Source organism: Mauremys mutica, chromosome 6, assembly GCF_020497125.1.
Source record: "Mauremys mutica isolate MM-2020 ecotype Southern chromosome 6, ASM2049712v1, whole genome shotgun sequence".
NCBI classification, from domain to species: domain Eukaryota; kingdom Metazoa; phylum Chordata; order Testudines; family Geoemydidae; genus Mauremys; species Mauremys mutica.
This window is the reverse complement of record NC_059077.1, coordinates 83,473,499-83,495,419: the sequence shown is the minus strand read 5'-3', so window position 1 is coordinate 83,495,419 and position 21,921 is coordinate 83,473,499. Positions and strand designations below refer to the sequence as shown.

The 21,921-nt window shown below is 41.9% G+C and overlaps 1 protein-coding gene across 4 annotated transcripts in view; it reads left to right on the top strand.

Moving 5' to 3' along the window:
• Window positions 1-1,021: 1,021 nt before the first annotated feature.
• Window positions 1,022-21,921, top strand: part of LOC123372191 (spindle assembly abnormal protein 6 homolog) — a 41,231-nt gene continuing 20,331 nt past the window's right edge. For 2 of the 4 annotated variants that reach the window (XM_045020176.1, XM_045020173.1), the window contains exons 1-8: window positions 1,023-1,418; window positions 9,404-9,464; window positions 9,980-10,059; window positions 10,929-11,033; window positions 13,793-13,964; window positions 16,691-16,768; window positions 16,898-17,017; window positions 17,370-17,561. In XM_045020176.1, coding sequence (XP_044876111.1) covers window positions 1,354-1,418; window positions 9,404-9,464; window positions 9,980-10,059; window positions 10,929-11,033; window positions 13,793-13,964; window positions 16,691-16,768; window positions 16,898-17,017; window positions 17,370-17,561 — 873 coding nt within the window. In that variant the 5' untranslated portion in view covers window positions 1,023-1,353. Of the gene's footprint in view, window positions 1,419-5,646; window positions 5,679-9,403; window positions 9,465-9,979; window positions 10,060-10,928; window positions 11,034-13,792; window positions 13,965-16,690; window positions 16,769-16,897; window positions 17,018-17,369; window positions 17,562-21,921 lie in introns of those variants that run through there. The other 2 variants (XM_045020175.1, XM_045020174.1) reach the window with 2 other exon arrangements.

The window sequence follows — 21,921 nt, the reverse complement described above, 5'->3', positions numbered from 1 at the left end:
AGACAGGATTCTGCTTTTACCTTAGAGTTGCTCTAGATTTACCCCAGTGTAATTGTGGGCAGTATTCACTGTTGCGAGCTCATAATTAAGTCTGTGAGTCTTTCACAGAAGTCACAGATTCTGTGACTTTCTGGGCCCTCCATGACTTTTGCAGCTGCAACAGCTGTCCCCAGGGCCTTACTCATACTACTTGGCATTTTTCCTTGAAGGATTCTGATTATTAGCAACCTCTTGGCTCCCAGAAAAACTCTTATCCAAGAGTTGCCCATAAGTGAAAGACAAGGTGGATGAGGTAGTCGTGACCTGTTTCTGTTGGTGAAAGAGACAAGCTACAACAACAATGCATAAAATAAGTGAGGCTTCAATCAAGGAAGAAAGTGCTGGGATATGCCTTCAGTGGATGCAGACTACAAACCTGCCTGTGACCCATGTTCCCCACACGTGGTATGTGACTGGAGCACCCATATTACCACCCAATGGGGGAGCCTCTGCCAGAGTCCAGGTGTTGTGGGCTGGGAAGGGAGGCTGCAGCCAAGGGAACAGTGGGCTGAGGGGCTGCAGCCCTGATTCAGGGGCTCTCCTCAGGGAGAGTGGCTGCTGGAGGCCTGTGGAGATGGATGGTACCTCTCCCTGCGGTCTAGAGACCGCGCCCTTCCCTGACATTTGGCCTCGGCATTCCTAGCACTTCCCTCCCTGCCAACCTGCCTGCAGCCAGAGCCTTTCTTTCAGAAAAGTTGTTACTAAGCAGGAAGTAGCATGTCTGTTGCTAACATCCGAGTCCCATTCACATTTAAGTCAATGGGATGGGATCAGTGCCGGGCATAATGTTGCTATTAAGCGAAAGTTAATATGGGCATTGCTAGGAGGTGGCATCTCCCCCATGACGTGAGACCCTCACTTTTCATTTTCAATCGTTCCTAACCCTCCCGCCTGCAGAGACAAGCTGGACTTTCTCGCCCTCGGTGAACCTGCAGGCGCAGGAACCAACAGACCCCCGCTGGCAAGGCTGGCGCTGCTCTTTGGCCGCTTGCTGCTAAGGCAGATCCAGGGATTAACACACACCGGGCACCGCAAGGGCTCCTGCGGCCTTAGGCAACCCCACTGCCCAGGCATAGAGCAACGAGGGCGCGTCCCCCTTCCGCGGCTCCGCCCGGCGCGGTCTCCCCAGCGGCGGGAAGCCGGCGCCAAAGCTCCGGGGAGCCGCCCGGCGGGCGGGAGGGAGAAGCGAGCCCAGCAGGGAGCGGCGGCGGGGGATCCCCGCGCGGCCCCAGGTGCAGGCAGGGAGCTAATGCGTCCGGTGACGGCAGCGCCAGGGCTATGTAGGGGCGCGGGGATGCGCGGGCTCCCGGCAGCATGGCAGAGCAGCTCTTCTGTAAGGGGGTGTCCGCGGTGATCGGCTGCGCGGGCTGCGAGGAGAGGTGAGTGCCGCCGGGTCCCGGCTGGGCTCGAGGGCGGTAGGCAGAGCCTGCAAAGGGAGGGGTTGGGAGGAAGTGCCCCCAAGCTTCTTGCATTTTGTTCCCACAAATGCGGGGAGAGGCAGGATTGTCGATTGGGATCACTAGCCCCAGCTGCGTGGTAGTGGTAGCCGCAGCCTCACCCAAACTGACAAACTCAGAACACGTTACCTGTAGCATTAAAAAACACCCCGGCCTTCATCTTCTAATAACCCCCTAGCTTTATAAATCTATTCCCACAAGCTACTGATGCCTTAAAGCCTTGTAACAAACACATTCAGTAGTTCAGAGCTGTCAACTGTAAACATTCAGGACTCATGAGTTTGGGTGAAAAATGATTTTGTTCTTAAATGGTAAATTTCTTTTTATCTGCTTTTTGTGTTTTTGAGCCTGTGGGGGAGTCCCATTTTCAAGTTTTCCCCACAACCAGGAGGACTAGAAACTTTTTTTTAATAAATTGAGATTTTCATCTAACCACATGACTCCAGGAGTGGGGGCTTTAAGAAACACCAAATATTATGAGACTCATGAAAATATTGTGAGAATTATCAGTGTTGCAAATTGTTAGGCAATGACAGAAAATGGTCTCACAGAAGTGCAAGGTAAGTCATAAACATGCTTTGTACATTCTAAAGGAAAATCTTGAATAATCCTAGTTTGAGGGGCAGTATGTATATTGTCTTTATCTCATATATTACACACTAGCTTTCTTCTCTCTTCCCATTATTTCTACAACTTCCTGCCTTCCTAAATATCAAAACTACTTACAAAAATCTAAAAGTCATATTAGTATCATTTTTTTTATATCCAGTAGTTCTACCACCTTAATCCTTTCCTACAAATTAAATGATAAAACTTTAAATTTAATGTGTAGTCAGCTATTTAGTTATCTGGTGTTAAGAACTCACTGTTATGCTGGGATAGGCCTTGAAGCAGTTGATGTGATCAGTACTTTGCACATTACATGCACACAGGGCTGGCCCTAGATCAAATAGCGCCCAGGTGAGGAGCATCTTCGGCGCCCTCCCCTCTATTAGTAAATGTTTGAATACCTTATTTGTATTGCATTCGTAGCCCATTTCATGACTTTGATGCACAATTTGCATGAATGCTTTATCTCCGTCATATAAGAATAAATTCGCATACTGGGATCTGTAAATCTGTATTTATTCATGCCATATATAAGCAAATAGAAAAAGTAGTTCCTCTAGGCTTATAGATTCTTTTTAATTTTAAGAATAACTGAAATGTACTAGTATCAAGAAATTGAACTGTGTATCAACATTGGGTGGACCAGTAATAGTGTTACAGTAAGTGACAGCCTTAGAATGTTAAGTATAGTCCTTTAGTTCAAAAGGTTGCTTTTCTCACCTTTGCCCTTGCGAACTGAAGCACAACATCAGAGAGATCCAAAGACTGGTCAATGGCATTTCCAAGAGATAAAATAGTAGACTATGTCAGTCTCTCATCAGGCATTGTCAATCGAAGATGTGTTTTTAATGAGCTTCAGCTTTGAAAAGCTGCACTCACACTTGACTGACCATCAGCATGAACAGAATCCTCCAAGCTATCTACACATTAGGAAAAGCATCCTTCAACTCTGCATCATGAATGAGTTGGAGAACTTGGAGTGGAGAGTGCTTACTGAGGTCATACAATCCCCATCATTCTCCCTCCCCACCCCCAGGTCTTTTTGTGGTGCTTCATTTGTCCGAACCTTTCTTCGATGGACAATCGAGCAGGGTCAATGAGCAAGCAAAAAACCTCCGTCTTTAATTTTTCTTCCAAGCTTCCCATCACCTTATCTCTGCCCTTACAACCAAACTCTCTCCTCTTCCAATGAATGAGTTTCCTTGAAGACAGGCTCAGCTCCTAAGTTTTCTGCCATTTCTTTGGCAGTAGTGCTGGATCTTCAAAACTGTTGCCTCTGGAGGCCATAACGAAATCAAGGCAGCTTCTCATCAAAAGTGGTAGCAGTCGTGATGTCTATCGACTGAGTTTGTAATGCCTTGCTTACAACATTTACTTGGAACAGGATATCGTGCCAAAGCACAATTGAGGTCAGAAATTTGAAGTTAGTTCAAAATTGTATGATCAATATCAGCAGAGTTTTATGGACGGCCATAAAGCAGGATCTGATGTATCGATTTGTGGCATGCAATTTTTCTCACTGCTGTTTCTGTCATCATGCAAGGCTGATTCTTCTCTATTGCTTCTCTTTTTCATGTAAACAAGATTTTTCTCTGTCATTGCGCTCCTTTTCACGTGAGCCACATTCTTCATCATTGCGCTCTTTTTTACGCTGCTAGGAAAACTGGATGATTCTCCATCACTTTCCTCACATTTCCATTCCTTATCTTTAGGTAAATCTGCTAATTACTAAATAATAGGACTTCCATCATTTACGCTTTGCTCCTCAATGTCTTCTGCACTGGGACAATCGCTATTGTGTTAAGCCCAGTATATGTTCTGTTTCAGATATTTTCCCATCAATTTGCCCCTTGCTGCAAACTAGATAGCAATGGAGCTTTTTGATTCCCATACTGAGCTCCTGAAGGCTTCTTTGCAAGATGCCCCCAAAGGTGTCATGGGAACCTTATTTTCCATATATGGCCAAGTTCTGTCTATTAAGTTTCAGCTAAAGGATGGCGTTTGCAGCACCCAATGCCCCCTAGGACCCTGTTGGGTGCTGGTTCAGTATTAAATCAGATGGAGTGCATAGGTGCCGACTTCCCCTCTGCCCGGTGGGTGCTCGACTGCCCCCCTCAGCCATGCCCTTGCCCCGTCCCTGCCCCGCCCATGCTCCACCCCCATTCCAGCCCTTCACCCATTCCAGCCGCTTCCCCCAAGTCCCCACCTCTGCCTTGCCTCTTCTCCACTTCCTCCCCTAAGCACGCCGCATCCCCACTCCTCCCCCTCCCTCCCGGAAAGTCCTAAGCACCGCCAAACAGCTGTTAGGTGGTGTGCATGGGGGGAACGGGACGCGCTGGGAAGGAGGGGAAGGAGCAGGGATGCGGCGGGCTCAGGGGAAGACAGGGGGGGAGAAGGAGGCGTGGATGGGGGAGCTTGGCTGCCGGTGGGTGTGGAGCATCTGCTAAATTTTCCCCGTGGGTACTCCAGCCCCGGAGCACCCACGGAATTGGCGCCTATGAGGAGTGTCACTTTCTCTGGGTCTCTCAGGATTTAATTATTCCATGTAAGTATCTCATCTGAATGCTGACCTGGTTGGGAGAACTGAGCAAATTTTTCTACGTGCTGAGATGGACCTGGACTGAAATCACATATTAAGTCACAAATGTCAATTATCCTAGATTCTTCCTAGTCTCCATTTGCGCAGATTACAAACCCACCACATAAATCAGTATGACTTGCACACTGCCAAAGAGCAGTCTAGAAGAGTTGGAAGGAGAAAGTGAGAAATGTAAAAATCGTACTCTAGGCATGACATTCCTCTTGTCTCCTCTGTAACATAAGAATGGCCGTACCGGGTGAGACCAAAGTTCCATCTAGCCCAGTATCTGTCTACCGACAGTGGCCAATGCCAGGTGCCCCAGAGGGAGTGAACCTAACAGGCAATGATCAAGTGATCTCTCTCCTGCCATCCATCTCCATCCTCTGCCGAACAGAGGCTAGGGACACCATTCTTTACCCATCCTGGCTAATAGCCATTTATGGACTTAGCCACCATGAATTTATCCAGTTCCCTTTTAAACATTGTTATAGTCCTAGCCTTCACAACCTCCTCAGGTAAGGAGTTCCACAAGTTGTTAGTTGTTTTCCTGACTATATTACTTTGTTTTGTATTTGCCAACTGCAATAGTGTCATAGAATGGTCTTAGAAACTTCAGGATTTTTGATAAATATCACAGAATGATGTGGCAAGGTAACACTGTGACCAGACTGTTGCTGTAGCTGGGTCATGCATCTTGCAGGAATGTTTCAGGACTAGATTGAAGTGCATCATACCATTGCTGTGTGAGAAAGTTTGCACGGCTCTTGCCTGCAGTGCATGACTCAAATCAGGGTTATTTGTTGGAAGCACTTGAATGGCAAGTTTAGCACAGTCTCTGCTCCCCTCCCATGAATTCAGGAAGTGCGCTCTGGTGGGAATTTCAGGACCTCACTGAAGCATCATCTTTGCTATCATCCTGGACTCAGAAGGTGTATGGTAAATGTTTAGAACCCTATACATGAGAGAAACAGTCCCATGAGGAGAACTAACAGGTCAGTAAGAGCCTAGAAAGATTCCTAGGGAAGGTGGTACACTTGGGTATGTCTACACTGCAATAAAACCATGTTGGGACTCGGAGTTCAACAGTTCTTAACCTGGGGTTACAAATGTGTGTCAGTGCTCAAGCTGTAGGTTAATACACCCAGCATCTGCTAACTCGAGATCTACTAACCACTATAGGTTCATTATAGGACACAATAATTATAACTTTTGATTTCTAAATACTGTATAAGTAAAGAAGCATATATTCAAATTTCTCCAAATCAGCTGTGCTAATTGTCACATCAAATGTTTTTGTCGTGGGATACCATTTTTTTCTTTAATTTTAGTGGATTTAGTTCCAAATTGACACTTTTGGACACTCAATTCTTTTAATTAACAAAACAAATACTGGGCAGCAACGGTACAAAATTCCCCATACTGCCTTGCCAACGTGTCTCAACCCTGAAACGGGGGGGAGGGAGGCATCTTTAAGGGTAAGAGCGCTCCATTGTATTTTACTATAGCAGTGGCTTACATGTATGCAAGACTTGAAAATTGCTTTTGCCAAATGGGATTCCAATTGAATCGTGAATGAATGTAGCCCTATAACCTGTTTGTCTGATAGCAGCACTTCATGACACTGATCATCACTATAGCCTTGTCTTAAGGACTTTGGCTGAGTGAGGAGCATACGACTGATCACAAGAGTGCTTCCAGCTTAGCCTAACACAGAATACTCATGGATAAGGGCAGTATGGGGAGCTCCAGTGTATACGCCATGGCAGTATAGGGACTACTGGAAGAGATTATTCACATTTAAGATTGTAGACAGCCTTCTATATATGCCTGAAATAGGCCCCCCCCACTCTATGAAATGGTCTTTCAGTTTCAAATTTCTGCCTGGCATATGTGTGTGCTTTTTTTTGTTAGCCAAATTTTGGGGAAAATCAGAAGTAATTTCTGAGATAAGAGAGTTTAGAAAGTCAGATGTGAATTGCCCCTCAGGTATTGTGTGTTTATCTAGTGTGCAAATGATCTGATGGACTTTGGAAACCTCTGAAAAGTTCTGGTGAGCTCTTACTCAAGTACTGTATCTTCCCTCCAGCATGCGTGCACACACTATCATCTCCTGTTGTAAACTTGGTTTAATACTCTTATTCTTACTGGTATATGGCTCCTTTTGTGCTCACAAAGAGCTACAAGTGTTCTGAATGTGTTGTGGGCTCCTCATGACTCTGAGACCAGGTCAACACTAGGAATTTACATTTGTATAGGTACGATTCTCAAGGGTGTGAAAAATCTACAGCCCTGGAAGACATAGCTATACCAACCTAACCCCCGGCATTGACAGTGCTACGTCGACGGAAGAATTTTTCTGTTGACCTAGCTACTGCCTCTTGGGGAGGTGGATTATCTACACAGATGGGAGTTGCACCATTGTAGCGTTTTAAGTATAGATGTAGACTTCAGGGGAATTAGTAATCTGCCATATTCCCGAAGACAAAGGTGAAATTTCTCCATCACATGTGCAAACCACCACCTTGTAAATGCATCACCTCCCACTTTCTCTTTCATGCACGTGGTTTAATGTATTTGGTCCTTCAGCGATTCTAAATACCACAGGATCCTTAGCAGTACTGATGGGTTCAATTCTGATGACTCTCAATCAGATGGATAAATCAGCACAATACAGAAAGGGTTAATACTTTACCCAATCTGGAGAACAGGCATGCAGCTTACATCTTCACTGTTAACTCAGTTTTGTCCATATTTGTACCTCGCTTGTTTACAATAGAGAGTGATTTTACAGTATTACCACAAACCTTTCATCCCTTTTCTTATCTAATTTTCTACATATTTTGAAGTTAACACAGACCTCTGTAACAATTATCCCTAGAAGATAACAAGCTGCTTCTAGCACACTGTTTATTTTTGACAATACTTACAGATTCTGCATACGCAAACAGAGATTACATACAGTTTACTTGCTAATAAATTTCTACAATAAAGGGTAGCATGAATACAAAACATTCTGTAAAATACAACCTATTTATACAACTTAGCATGCTTTTAAACCTTTCTGAGAAATATGATCTTGTCTAACAGTAGAACCACCTTGTCTAAAGAAATGGAAGAATTCTTGAGGCTTTTCTTCCACAGGATAACTGGAACATTCTGACTTAAGTTCAAAGCTGAGACTGTTGGTTCTGAAATTTAACCATCTGTATATGCAGCTTTGAGGAATTTATGGTGCAGTTTTAGCAAGGCAGGGGACCACAAGATGCTAATTACCATAGTGTAATTTCATGTAGGATGTAATTAAATTTATATAATTGGAGAATAAACAATTTCCTGTCGCAACAGTTCAATTATTTTTTCTTTAAAACTTTTATTAAAAATAATTAAGAAACTGTTCAGTCGTGCCTGCATCCCTTTGTACTAACTGTATTTGCTCCTGTAGGGCTGTCTGACTTGGATTAAGATGATCTATCATGGTGGCCCCATTGATGTCGCCAGTCTGCAGCCTTTCAAATCTTGCATTCCTGGCGTCTAATTGCCAGTATCCCGTTGAATTATTGAGAACATTTTATGGGAGTGATGCAACACAGTTGAGACAGGGAACATATTTTACTTTAGCTTTTAATGCTTTAATTTAGGGTAGACTGATTGCTAAGATGGCATTTTTCAGAAGAGTTCAGCTCCCATTTAGGCATCAAAATAACTGGCCAGATTTTCAGAAGTTATCACCACATTTGACGCTGAGTTGTTTTGAAATTCTAGCACATATTTAGGTGCCTAAATGGGAGCTGACCCCTGAATAGGTGCTGAGCTCTTCTGAAAATTTGGCTCTCAGTATTGAAAATAGAGGATCTAGTTAGTGCTGTAGTTTTTATTCTTGGTTTAGCATTCTCCGTGTCTTTCAAGGTGAAGTAACCACAGTATGGAGAGGCCTGGTGAATTTAAGGTCCTGTCTCCTAGAGATCTGTCACTGCTGTTTCTGGTGGTTGGATAATGCGCAGACCCTTTCCTGTAGAGGCTCCCCATTCCTCTGACAGTGTGAATACTCAGTGCTAAGGAAGATTTTTTTTTAATTTTTTTTATTAAATAAAACATAACTTCTGAAAGTTCATTCCAAGCAGTTTTATAGGCTACTAAATCATTAGAAGAAAGTATTGATAAAAAGTTGACACTTTGTTCCATTTATTTCTGAACTTAAGAAAAAAGTTGTAATGGTTGAAGAATCTCTTCAGTCCATGGACTCATGACTACAACAATAGCCAGTATTAAACACCCAAAATGAAAACAGGAAACAGTTAATATTGCAGTACACGGAAATCTAAAAGTATTAGGTCTGAAAGAGTGTTTGTAGGTAGAAATAATACAGAGGATTAAGTTGTGCTGGTAACTATGGTACAAAATAGGGCAACAATTCTGAAAAGACTCATTGCATGTGCTTAACTTTGTGCACTGAGAGACGTCAGTCTTCATTAAATATTGAGTAGGTGTTTTGATTACTGAACCTATTGACTGGTTAGGCATTTGCAACTTCACTCAAATGTTTATAAATTTGTCTAGCCATACATAATTTTATTCGTAGCAGGAATAGAACTGTATTACCATTTTTTTTAACACCATGTAACAATACATTTGTAGAAAGCATGAGTTCAAATGTTAATCAATACCTTTTTGATGAAATGTCTTTTGTTGAGTGTGAGAGTCTCTATTTATATTGCAGGAGGGCTGATGTAAGGCTAACTGTTGAAACTTGTACATCATCAAGTCCTATACATAAGAAGGTATGCTCTGTATCAAAAAATCATCTTTTGTACATCTGCTATCTCTTGTGTGCTAAAACAGAATGTAAACTGCCTTGATGCAGTGACACAGGCTTTTTTGCTTTTTACATTGCTTAAGATTCTATAAGGTGCTATGAAATGTTTTTTGTAAATCTCTGTATAACCATATAATCTTGTGTTTAAATGTACTGTGATGTGTTTAGGGATCATACAAAATATTATTCTGATGATTTAAAATGCACATTGTAGATAAACTTGACTATGCTTTTCAATGTGAGTCACCACTAATGATCTGCTATTAATTACCAAAATAAAAAAAGTCTGAACCAAAGGTGTGATACAAGCACCTCTTTAGGCACCTTGTACTTTGTATCTTAATTGTAGTTCATTTGTCTTTTTTTGTAAATGTAAACTTTTTATGTGTGTCGTGTCTCCTGTATACTTTATGGTGCCAAGCAGCATGCTGTTAATGTTCAACAAATAATGTTAATATAATTCTACCCTCACTTTGACAGGAACTTACTGTGCGTATTACAGATGATGCAGATCCATTATTCTTGTATTCTGTTGCTATAGGAGAAGAAGATTTTCAGAGGTAATTGCTGTCTTGCTGCTTTTATCCAGGAAACAATGGAACTTGCTATCATTGTGAACGTTGTTTGAAGAACAAATATGTACAATATTCTATGTTTCTTACTTAATTTTACTGTTACTATATACTCTTTGCAGTTTACATACCAGCTTCATTGTGTTGTCATTTTAATATAATGTACTTACTGATGTAGGTGTCAGCATTTGAGTTCAGAAGCAGATTCTATTCTGAAAGATTTCTTTATATCGTAGAGGAGTATAAGTATAGGAAATGAGATGATGATCCTTCTTTAAAGTATTGCATTAATAATGTAAAACTTCTGTAATGTATGTAGTAATGTAAACGTAGTAAAAAGTTGTCATTGTTAGATATGCTGCCTAATAGAATGAATTTTGTTCTTTGAAAGTTCTGTTTTATGCTGTTAAAATTAATTTTATGAACATGTAGTGTCTGAAGTTATGGTGCATATAGTATTGCTGTCTTTAGTAAAGTCAGTGTCTGGCGGCTTTTTACATAAGGGCGGGAGTTGGTATTAAAAAAGAAATAAGATGCTTTTCTCTTAAACTTTTTTGTAGTAACTATCTTTGTGTGTGTTCTCAAAGATATGGCTGTCTTGTTTACTACCCAGATCCTATTTTAATAGGAGGGAAGAAACTGAAACCTCCTAATAAGAGAGTACAGAGGAAAAACTGCCCAACTAAGGGAAATTGCCAATGACAAAACCTATATTATTCAAACAACAATTAGAACTACTACCTAGATCCCATTTAGAAAAGCTAATTTGTTTTCTAGACTGACAATATTTCAGAATAAAGATGGTTTTCCCTTGACTGTTATCCTTTATCATTGCCATCCTTTTGTTTCCTTTACAGTTTAAAGAGCCAACAAGGACTGCTTGTAGATTTTTCAGCTTTTCCCCAGAAATTCATTGATTTGTTAGAACAATGCATTTTGGAACAAGGAAAACAAGTGCCTCGGTAAGGGCAGTTTCATTGTTTTGATAGAATTTGGATTAGAAAGGGGCATTCAATAAATGGAAATTCTTACCCGAGGGAGCATTTCACTGCAACCCTCACAGTTGGTTGTATGGGTTCTTGGATATCGTGGTGATGATGAGTAATGCCTTTACAAGTGCCAGAGATAGAGGAAGCCAGGGGAGCTGTTTGTGTGGTTTTGTATTTGCAAAGTTCCTTAACTCTGCTAAGAAAAAATGGTAGAGGAAGACCACTTTGCTGTCCTACCGGTAATTTAAGAACTAAAATTCTCTTTCCTTGTCAACAGCACCATTCTCCCTTCACTCAGGACTGCAATGTGGATGTTGACTTGGTTCCTCCATCGCCTCATGTCCAGGGCATATCTAAATCTTGCCACCTCTTCCTCAGCTTTTCCAAGATTTCTCTTTCCATCCTCTCAAACAAATCTCTCATTCAGGCCCTCACTGTATGTCACTTTGCCTATTGCAACAACTTCCTCTCTGGTCTCTCTGAAATCCACATCATCCCTGTCTGCTCCCTGCAAGATATTGCAGCTAAGGCCATTTTCATTGCCTCTTGTTTTGATGACGTTACTGCCCACTTTCAACCCTTCCACTTTCTCCCCATTCACTATTGAATCAGATTTTAAGCATCTTGTTACCATCTTCAAAGTTCTACATAACTCTGCCCTCTCTTACTTATTATCTGAGCTTGTCTCAGTTTGTGTGATTACCTGTTCTCAGCTTTGTGCATAAGCATCTATGGGTATGTCTCCACTGCAATCAGGAGGTGTGATTATAGCATCAAAGCAAGCTCAGCTAACAATAGCAGTGAAGGTGTGGCAGCACAGGCAGATGCATGAGCTAGTCCTGCCTGCCCATGTTCATAGGTGAGTACTCAAGTACCACTGCCCGGACTGCTGCTTCACTGCTTTTGTTACTTGAGCTAACTTTAATGCTGTAATCACATTTCCCAATTGGAGTGCAGACATACCCTGAGTGCCATCTTTCATGCTGCCCTTGTGCATTGTATCTTGAAACAGATGTTTGGGGAATATCTATCCTAGCCTTTTCAAATGCATTAGCTCTCTTGAGTTAACTGTAAAAAAGAACTGTGGTGTAGATGAGGCCTAAAGGTTTTTAGTCTTCATGTGTGTTAGCAGGTTGAGGTAAACTTAAAGGGAGAACGTAGGGTTTACCTTGACCTGCTAGCATATATTAGCTACAATTGTCTTGTCTTGTTTTTACTAGAATTTTACCTTGTTACCATGTGTTAGTAAACACACAATACACCTTTTTTCTAGTGAAGACAAATCCTGAGGGGCTACAACATTGTACCCAGCACTATTATTGTTGTGTTAAACTGTGTATGCGAGATTTTCAGTGGTTCATCAAATCATGTAAGCTAACTCAGTTTAGGGAAAAAATTTTTTCCCTCTAGTCCAGTGCTTCTCAAAGCTGGTCCGCTGCTTGTTCAGGGAAAGTCCTTGGTGGTCTGGGCTGGTTTGTTTACCTGCTGCGTCTGCTGGCTTGGCCGATCGCAGCTCCCACTGGGCACAGTTCGCTGCTACCTGTCTAGACAGTCAACACTGTTCAAACAATTTTCTGAATTGATGTTGTAGCCTGATTTGGGGAGGGTTAGTAGGGACAGTGGAATTTATCCACTTAATTTAGTTTTATGTAATAATTAATTTTCTAATTAATTAATAATAATAATAATTAATAGACATTAATAATATGGGTATGGCTCGCCAATATGTGTGATCAGAAGATAAAGTTCGTCTTGAATCAGGCTTCACAGAATTTATACAAGGAGATTGGGGTATTTGACAGGAAACTTACACTGAGACAGAAATAGTCAATAAAGACCTTTTATTTAAAATCAATGAAACAAGAAGTAAATGTAAAATGTTAAAAGCAGTTTGAGATTACAAAGTTACAAATATTACAGTTCTAATTGCACTCTGCAACAATAGCACTAGAGTGAATTTTCACACCCTTGATAGAGGAAGTTTAGTTATGAGTTAAACCCTTCTTAGCATAGATGCTTTAGCAGAAATAAGAATTGGTTCATACTTACAACTTTGAAAAGAATTAATACTACGACTTAGTATTGACAGCTTTCATAGGAGAGAGAGGCTTTGAAGTAGGTTGAGACGATAAGAAAATAGATAGGTATATCGCCTGTCTAATGGTGGATTGTCACCCTTTTTATAGGGAGAAATCCTTCCTCCTATGCCCAAATTTGTCTTTCCCCCATGGAAAGGTGAGAGTACCTGTTTTCATAGGCTGACCTTTTGTGTACGTATTAATGACCTATATACGCATCTGCGGGTGTACGTGTGAAATTTGTGGGCAGAAAAACCCCACTTTTCACCCTATCTAGGTGAAAGGTTAACAGACATTCAAAAAGTCCCTAGACATTGTGCGTAGGTTTGTATCCTATTATTACTTTTCTGAGTAAGGGTCTTAAAGGTTGCTGTCAGCGTCACAGAGGAAATAGGCCAGGATGTCTGGCCTAGAAGCTTCTAGGTATCTTGCATTACAACTATTGCAAAATGTGATTGTCCATTCTGGTGGCCACCCTGTTGAGAGCTGGTCAAGAGAAGGTTCTTGGTTGAATTCACAGATATCTCAGTGTATCTATAAAATAATGGTGGGAGAAGCCCAGTGAATCAGTGAAGTTTAAATGGCTGTAACCTTTTTGATTCAAGAGACTGTTTGTTTGTTTTTAATACTTGCCTTTTGTTGGTGTGTTTATAGGTTTTTAATTCAACTTGTAACATCTTCCCCAGCATTGGATTGCATGCCTGCATATTTAAATGTAGTGGAAACCAATCCATTCAAACATCTCACTCACTTGTCTCTAAAGCTTTTGGCAGGAAGTGACAGTGACATCAAGAAATATCTTGCCATCTGCATTAAAAATTTAAAGGTTAGCTTTAAGTCTTTCTTTTATTAAGAAATAACACAAGTACTATCAATTAAAAGCTTAATAGATCAGATAGAACAAGATAAGCCTTGAACCTTGGTATGATCCATGAAGGTTCATCCTTCCATGTAGAGCCCCATTGACTTGAATGGGTTTCCCAGTGGGGGTAGTGGTCCACTAATGCAAATCCAATTCCAAGATCAAGCACCAAATTACAAGGATATTTAAAGCATATGATTAGTACATTGGTTAGCTCTTATTGCTAAGATGGTGCTGTATGCATGTACCATATGTATAAGCAGTAACACCCAAGATGAGAATCAGGCTAACTCGACAAAGAGTCCTATGGAACGTTAAAGACTAACAGATGTACTGGAGCATAAGCTTGCGTCTGATGAAGTGGGTATTCACCCACGAAAGCTTATACATGTTAGTCTGTAAGGTGCCACAGGACTCTTCGTTGCTTTTTACAGATCCAGACTAACACGGCTACCCCTCTGAGGCTAACTTAAGTGACTTCAAGAGAGGTGCCTTTTTCTTTCTTTTTTACCAGTTTAAATTAGATGAAAATTGGGGCCCAGCGTCTTAGATGTACACCTCTACCCCAATATAAAGTGACCCGATATAAGGCAGGTTCGCATACAAGGCGGTAAAGCTCTGACAAGCTGCTCTGAGCAGTGTGTTAAGGGTGCTGGGCCAGGCCAGGGCCGAGGTGCCCAATAAGAGGCAGAGGGTCTTGGGGGCGGTCAGGGACTCCCCACCCCCCAGGGTCTGGGGGGCAGGAGCTGTGGGAGGGCACTTTTGGGGGCCCTGCAGTCCCAGAGTGGACTGGGGGATTAGCAGATGGCTGGGAGCAGCCCGCTCTGCTTACCTCACCCCGGCCCCAGCCGTGTCGCTCAGGGGAGGGGGTTGGGGGAAGGGATCCCCCCGCACTCACCAGCAGTGGCAGAAGCGGAACAGCCTGGCCCCAGCCCGCTCCACGCTGCAGCACTCCGCTTCCTGCCGCAGGTGAGTATGGGGGGCGTCCTTTCCCCAATCTCTCCGTGCTCACCTGCGGCGGGAGGCAGAGCGATGTAGCCCCAGCCCACTCCGCTTTCCTTGCCTCGGCCCCAGCTGTGTCGCTGGAGGGCAGCTGGGGAAAGGTCCTGCACTCAGCTGCCTGGCGGGAAGTGGAGCGCCATGGCTGGGAGCTGGCAGAGTGGAGTTGGCTGGGGCTGGGCTGCTCCGCTTCCCGCTGCTGGTGAGTGCGGGGAGTTTGGGGAAAGGATGCCCTCCGCACTCACCGGTGGCGGGAAGCAGAGCGACGCAGCCCCAGCTCGCTCTATTCTGCCAGCTCCCAGCCATGGCACTCAGCTTCCTGCCGCAGGTGACACGGCTGGGGCCAGGGCAAGGAAAGCGGAGCATGCTGGGGCTGCGTCGCTCCGCTTCCCGCCGCAGGTGAGTGTGGGGGGCCATCCTTTCCCCAACCTCCCCGCACTCACCAACAGCAGGAAGTGGAGCACTGTGGCTGGGAAGTGGTGGAGTGGAGTGGGCTGGGGCCAGGCAGCTCTGCTTCCCACCGTTGCCGGTGAGTGCCTGTCAGGGGGCAGGGTGAGTGGATAGGGGTTGGAGCAGTCAGAGGACGGGGGGGTTGGGTGGGGTCCTGGGGGTGATTAGGGAAGGGGGTCTCTGGAGGGGGCGGTCAGGGAACAAGGAAGAGTGGGGGCCAAAGCAAGTTTGATATAATGTGGTCTCACCTATAACACAGTGAGATTCTTTTTGTCTCCCGAGGACCGTGTTATATCAAGGTAGAGGTGTGTGTATATGAATACAAGTTTTTATCTTGTTACTGCTTATTATTTTCAAACATAAATATACAACATTAGAAAGTTTCCATTTAATGGGCCTGCCTGGTATAACTAGACTGCCGTGGTTTGAAAACTATACTATGAGAGGGAAAAACTACAGATGCTGAATGTGTTAAACCTATAATTAGTTCAAAACTCCTTCCTGGATCTTAAACTAATGAATCTCCCTCAACTCCCAATGACAATAATTTGTATCTAAAGGGAAGTTTGTGCTACGGGAAAGAATTCCCTCCTCTCTAAATCTAGGCTGGCACAAGTAGGTCGCTGGCAGATGGTGTATATGCTGTTTGCTTCATAAGGATATTTCCCCCCACCCATCTGCTATTTTAAAATCTCTTAAGTGGAGTGTGACTCCAATAACAGCTGAGTCTAGGTTTCAAACTATAATGAACAAGTGGGTTTGAAGTTAAGCAAAAGTCTTCTGCTTCTAGAAGAAACAGAGAAATAAATACACAAGACCAGCAAATTTGCATGGAAAATAAAAAATATTTAAGTGCTTTAGAGATCTTCCTTTTTAAATCAAATACCTTACAATATTGTGAGCAAATTTCTTTCCTCCATTCCTGCTTCCTCAATCATATAACTTACTGACATATTACTTACAATATTTGCTGTATAGAAAGTGTAATGAATTATTATTATTTTTAATTTTGCTAGTGGTTTGGAAGGAGACCTCCGAATTATTGTATACTGTCACCACTGATAGTAATATTATGGTCATTTTACATATTGGTAAAGGTTCTTATTATAAAGGAAAAATCTGTAATTTTAGCATGGGCTATGTAGTAAGTGCAGGCCCTGATAAAGGCCCGGTATGAGGCCTGAGGCCTTAACCTTAACGATTTATAATATAGTTTGTGGGGATTTGGTGTTTTTTACTAGATGGAAAACAGTATGTTGGAGGATAAGCTACACAGATCAGAAGAGGGTCTTTCGAAAAGACTAACTGTAACACAGCAGGTAGGAAGCAGCCTTTATTTTTAAAAAAACAAACCAAATCCTGAAAGTGTGGTGCTAAATCTATACCAAATTGACTTTACAAAAAATGTAACTGCTATACAAACAGAAATCAGCATGTGATATTTTCAGGCTTTGGCAGAAAAAAGTAAGGAACTGGATAAACTGCAAAATGAATGGACATCGCAGACCACTTCATTGACTAACAAGTACTCCCAAGAAATCACAGCAGAAAAGGAGAAAGTGCTACGGGTAAGAAGAAATATAGTCATCTGGCTCAGGTAGAGCAGCACCAGAATAACCTGTAGATCGAATACTTCATATTTATAGCATAGATATGCAAGACTACTTCTTGGCAATCTGTTGAAGTAAATAGTCCCTCATCTAATAGCTTCTTCTAAAGAGACTCCCTGAATTCTACAGTGAAGGGGGAATGTGTAAATGTTGAGTTTTAATATTGTCTGTATCTCTTGTGAGCCTGGTGTGCATTTTTTCTTTAACTGTATTTAATTGAATTCTAAATTAATATATCTGTATGTAAAATCAGATGCTTGTCTGTATGCCATATATATGCATGATTAATATCCTTGTCTTCCTGCTTAAGGTCCAAACACAGTACCAGCTTCAGCATGAACAGCAAAAGAAAGAGATGGAAGCAACTTTCAACAGAAAAGTGCATCACTTAGAAACCAGAGTATCTGAATTTGAAACTGTTAATAAGGATCTCACAGAGAAAAAATACAAGTCTGAATCTTCTATAAGGGAGCTGAAATCCAAATTTGCAGGACTTGAAGAGGTATAGTAAAACTAGTGTAATAAATAGTATGCTTATTGGGGAATTAAAAGTTTTGTGTTACTGGTAACATTTTTGCCTTTAAAAATCAATTCACTTAATGAATTCCAGTAAATTTAAGTCTTTTTGTGTCAGATATTTAGCTAATGTAAATCAGCATAGCTTTGCTTTAGTCATTGGAGCTCTGCCAGTTCACACCAGCTAAGGATCTGGCCCCTTATTTTGATACACTTAGGATGGGATATCCCAACCTTAACATATTGTTAAAGCTTGCTCCAGAGTAGTTCTGGGAGCTCTGCAAGACCTTTGTGTGTATGAGGAGGTGGGGAGAATAAATAAAGCATGTAAAATTGCTACATAAGTAGTTCTGACTCTAAATACAGTCTGTACTGAAATGTTTCCTCCAGCCCAAACATGTAGCTGCTGTGTAATTATTGACCATAATTGTAAGTTTATTTCTATTATGCAAATCCTTGCACTCTGGCTCAGGAAAATCTATTTGCATAAGTACTGTATAGCTGGATAATTGCTGTAGGGTTATTCAGAAACAAACCCCTGCACGGTAACTGGTTATTGCCTTCAGAATGCCCCATCCCTATACCTGTATCAAAGCTATTTGCCTAAACATTTACTCCTCTTTCTGTGCTATTGCTTCATCTAACTCCACATATTAAATACAACTTAATTTAAGGAAGAGATTGCTCTTAATTAAGGAGGGAGGGAGATAAAGCATTTGTGGGAACCAAAGGCTAATTAGTGGGAGAGGCTTTTAGGTTGACCCAGGTCCTCAAAGGTTCTGGACCCACAATGCTTATTGAAAGACATGTGACTGATTTTTTTAATAAATTAAAATACTTAAATCAAATCAAGAGAACATATCACCAAAGCTAATATAGTCTTACTAATATTAAACTAAAAATAAGTCAAATCAAAACCTTTAGTAGTACTACTGAATTTGGGTTAGATCATCAAATTTAATACCAAAATAATCAGTTCTTATAAATTCTAAAAAGAGGACCTTAGGAATGTGGCTGTCTGTTTGATAAAATTCTTTTAGTTGGGATTATTAAACAAAGTCAATCAAATCTGTAATTTGGAGTTGGTTAAATGTCTTTAATACAGAAAACAAATTATCTACTGTTTGAAACACAACATCAGTGCCAGTTATAAAGGTTTCTTCTTAAAACTCAGTTCTTATGTGCTGGCTAACTTTTTCCTCCCTCCTTCAGGTGACCTGAAGAAGAGCTCTATATAAACTGGAAAGTTTATCTCTCTTACCAACAGAAGTTGGTCCCAGAAAAAATATTACCTTGCCCATCTTGTCTCTCTCATATCCTGGGACTGACACGTCTACAACACATCATCCTTAGTTTAGCATCAGTTTTGTGAAAAGTCCCATTTAAATTAGCAATTTTAAAAGTATTCAGTGGTTTACATACTGCAGAGACTGTAAGTCTGTGACCCCCTGAAAAATATCAAAAAGCCAGATACATGAGACCACCTTGAGGAAGCTGACAGTCTTACCCAGGTGAAAGTCTAGGGATGTCACAAGTTTATGGAAAACTTGACACACACACATTCTATAAAAACAGCTGATTGCTAGGGGTCTTTTCCAACAATTAGTTCAACATTCATCCATCGATCAGCAAGACGAAAATTAAGCTTGAACAACTTATGACCAGTATCATTCTTGCAAATCAGACAGTATTTTTTCTCTTTTGGAACTGGGTTATAAATCAAACAGCTTGTCTTCTCTAATCTTCATCTTGCTAGATTTTAGAAAAAAAATTCTTTATCAAGATAAAAGCCATTTAAGAAATACAAATGTTTAAAGTTTTCTGTGTTGCCATATAAGCTATTTATCTAACACCTTTATTGAAGCATGGGGGAGAGATTGAGATCAAAGGGTGAAGATAGGGTCTTATGCTGTAGGAGTCATGCTTGCCATGTGTGTACAGTAACTCCTCACTTAAAGTTGTCCCGGTTAATGTTGTTACATTATGTTGCTGATCAGTTAGGGAACATACTCATTTAAAGTTGTGCAATGCTCCCTTATAACATTGTTTGGCAGCCGCCTGCTTTGTCCACTGCTTGCAGGAAGAGCAGCCCATTGGAGCTAGCTGGTGGGGGCTTGGAACCAGGGTGGACCGGCAGCCCCCCTATCAGCTCCCCACTCCCCTAAGTTCCCTGTGCAGCAGGCTACCAGTGCTGGCAGTTCAGCTGTCCCTCCTCCCACTGTCATGTGCTGCTCCTGCTCTCTGCCTTGGAGCTGCTCCTGGGAGCCTCTTGCTTGCTGTGCTGGGAGGGGAGAGGGAGATAATGTCAGGGCGTCCCCCCTTCCCCTCTACTCCAGCCCCTCCCCACTTACCCCTTCTCCATATAGAGCCGGGTGGGGACAGGACAGGGCTCAGGATGGAGAGAGCTTGCTGGCCACAGCTGCTGTCTCAACTTCCCGATCTTTTTAAAGGCAATGTACTTAGAGTGGTGTCAGCGTACTTAAAGGGGCAATGCACATCTCTCTCCTCCCGACCCCCCCCAACACACAGGATGTGTGTCTGTCTCTGTCTGCAGTGCTGTCTCCCCTCCCTCCATTTGTGCTGCCTTGTAGAGTGTGAGGCTACATTAACAACATGTTAACACTTGAGGGCTCAGCCCAATGCTAGTTCATCATTTAGCAGTAAGGCATTCCCTGGGAAATATTCCACCCTCTTCCACCCTTTAACTTCACCACCTCAACCAAGCTTCACAATCATCATCGCTGTGTACAGTATTAAATTGTTTGTTTAAAACTTATACGAGGGGTGTGTGTGTGTGTGTGTATGTATGTTAGTTTTTCTGTCTGGTGGGAAATTTTTTTTTCCCAGGAACCTAATCCCTTCCCCCCATTTACATTAATTCTTATGGGGAAATTGGATTCGCTTAATATCATTTCACTTAAAGTCGCATTTTTCAGGAACATAACTACAATGTTAAACGAGGAGTTACTGTGTATAAATGGATAGTTCAGAGGCATTCACCAGCCAGCAAGAAAGGCAGTGAGGATGAAGTGTTCATTCAGTAATAATAGCAATAAATCTGAAGATATTGCCTATTAACTTGGTAATAACTGTAGACCAGAGCACATACTTCAGTGACAAAAACCCCTGCATGCGGTACCAAAGGGAAGACAAAAATCTTTTGAGAGAGGAGTCAGGGTTTCCACCCTACAAAATAAACTGCAGTGGCTGCTTGTAGGCTCACCTAATAAAGCACTGCCCAGAGCCTCAGACTCTGTGGATCTGAGTTTGTATGAGGTGAGGGTTGGTTTGAGGAGTTTAAGGGTTAATTCTTGAAAGGCTTCATGTAGAGCAGGGGTGAAACGCTGTCATGTGAGAGAGGAGATCGTTCCTGAAGTGAACATGTATCTACCCAACCTGCTTTCTGTCAACTGAGCTGGTCAATGGCCTGTCAGCTGGCCCTTTTGCTGACATTTACAAAAAAGCTAGAGAAAACATGGTGTTCTTGTAATACAGAACAAGAACATTGGGAAAGATCCTGAAAGTAAGGACAATCCTGTTGTTTCAGTGACATACGGTTACATTGTTGATAAACTGAAATTGTGTAGTTCATTCATATTAATGTGCAGTAAGGTGTGAGCATGGCAGATAAGAGTTAGTTAATGGTTTTTTTTTTTTTTTTTTTTTTGGTGGAAGGGAATGAACAGACATTAATGTTTTGTGAACCTTGCAGACCCTGATAGTGTCTCTGCTAACTTTGCAAAAGGAATTACCCTGAGCATGATCTCTGGTACCCTGATGTAAAAAGAGATGGTCTCCAGCTGACTTAAAGTTCAATTTTTAGTTCTTCTCAACAAAACTTCCAGATATGACCTGGCAAACTATTTGTGTGCCCCCCAAAAAACAAAAGACATGAGGGAGGGGGAAACTATTAAACTTCTTTCATGCCTCACAGTCCATGGCAAAAACATTTTAAAAATCTAAATAGAATCTATCCTGCTACTATTTAAAATTAGATTGATCCCTGCCCAAGAGCTTATAATCACTGGATTTGTTTTGTAAAGTACCTAGCAAAATTCTGAATTAATACTGAATTCAGTGCTTGCATGCAGTATTACCTGTCATGTAGCAGTGCCCTGGTCAGCCATATTGTTAGGCAAGATAGTCAGATTGACATTGTGTGTGTGTCTGAGTTATAGGCAGCAGCAGGAAAAATGGGTTTTATCTTCCCCATTTCTCTGGCATTGTTTCTAGACACTTGTGTTTGAAATGGATAAGGAAAAAATAGAGAGAAACCTGCCTGTGTGAACACCTCAACAGCTGGCATTGGGATTTTCTTTTAAGGCCTGGCAAATATTTTGGACTCC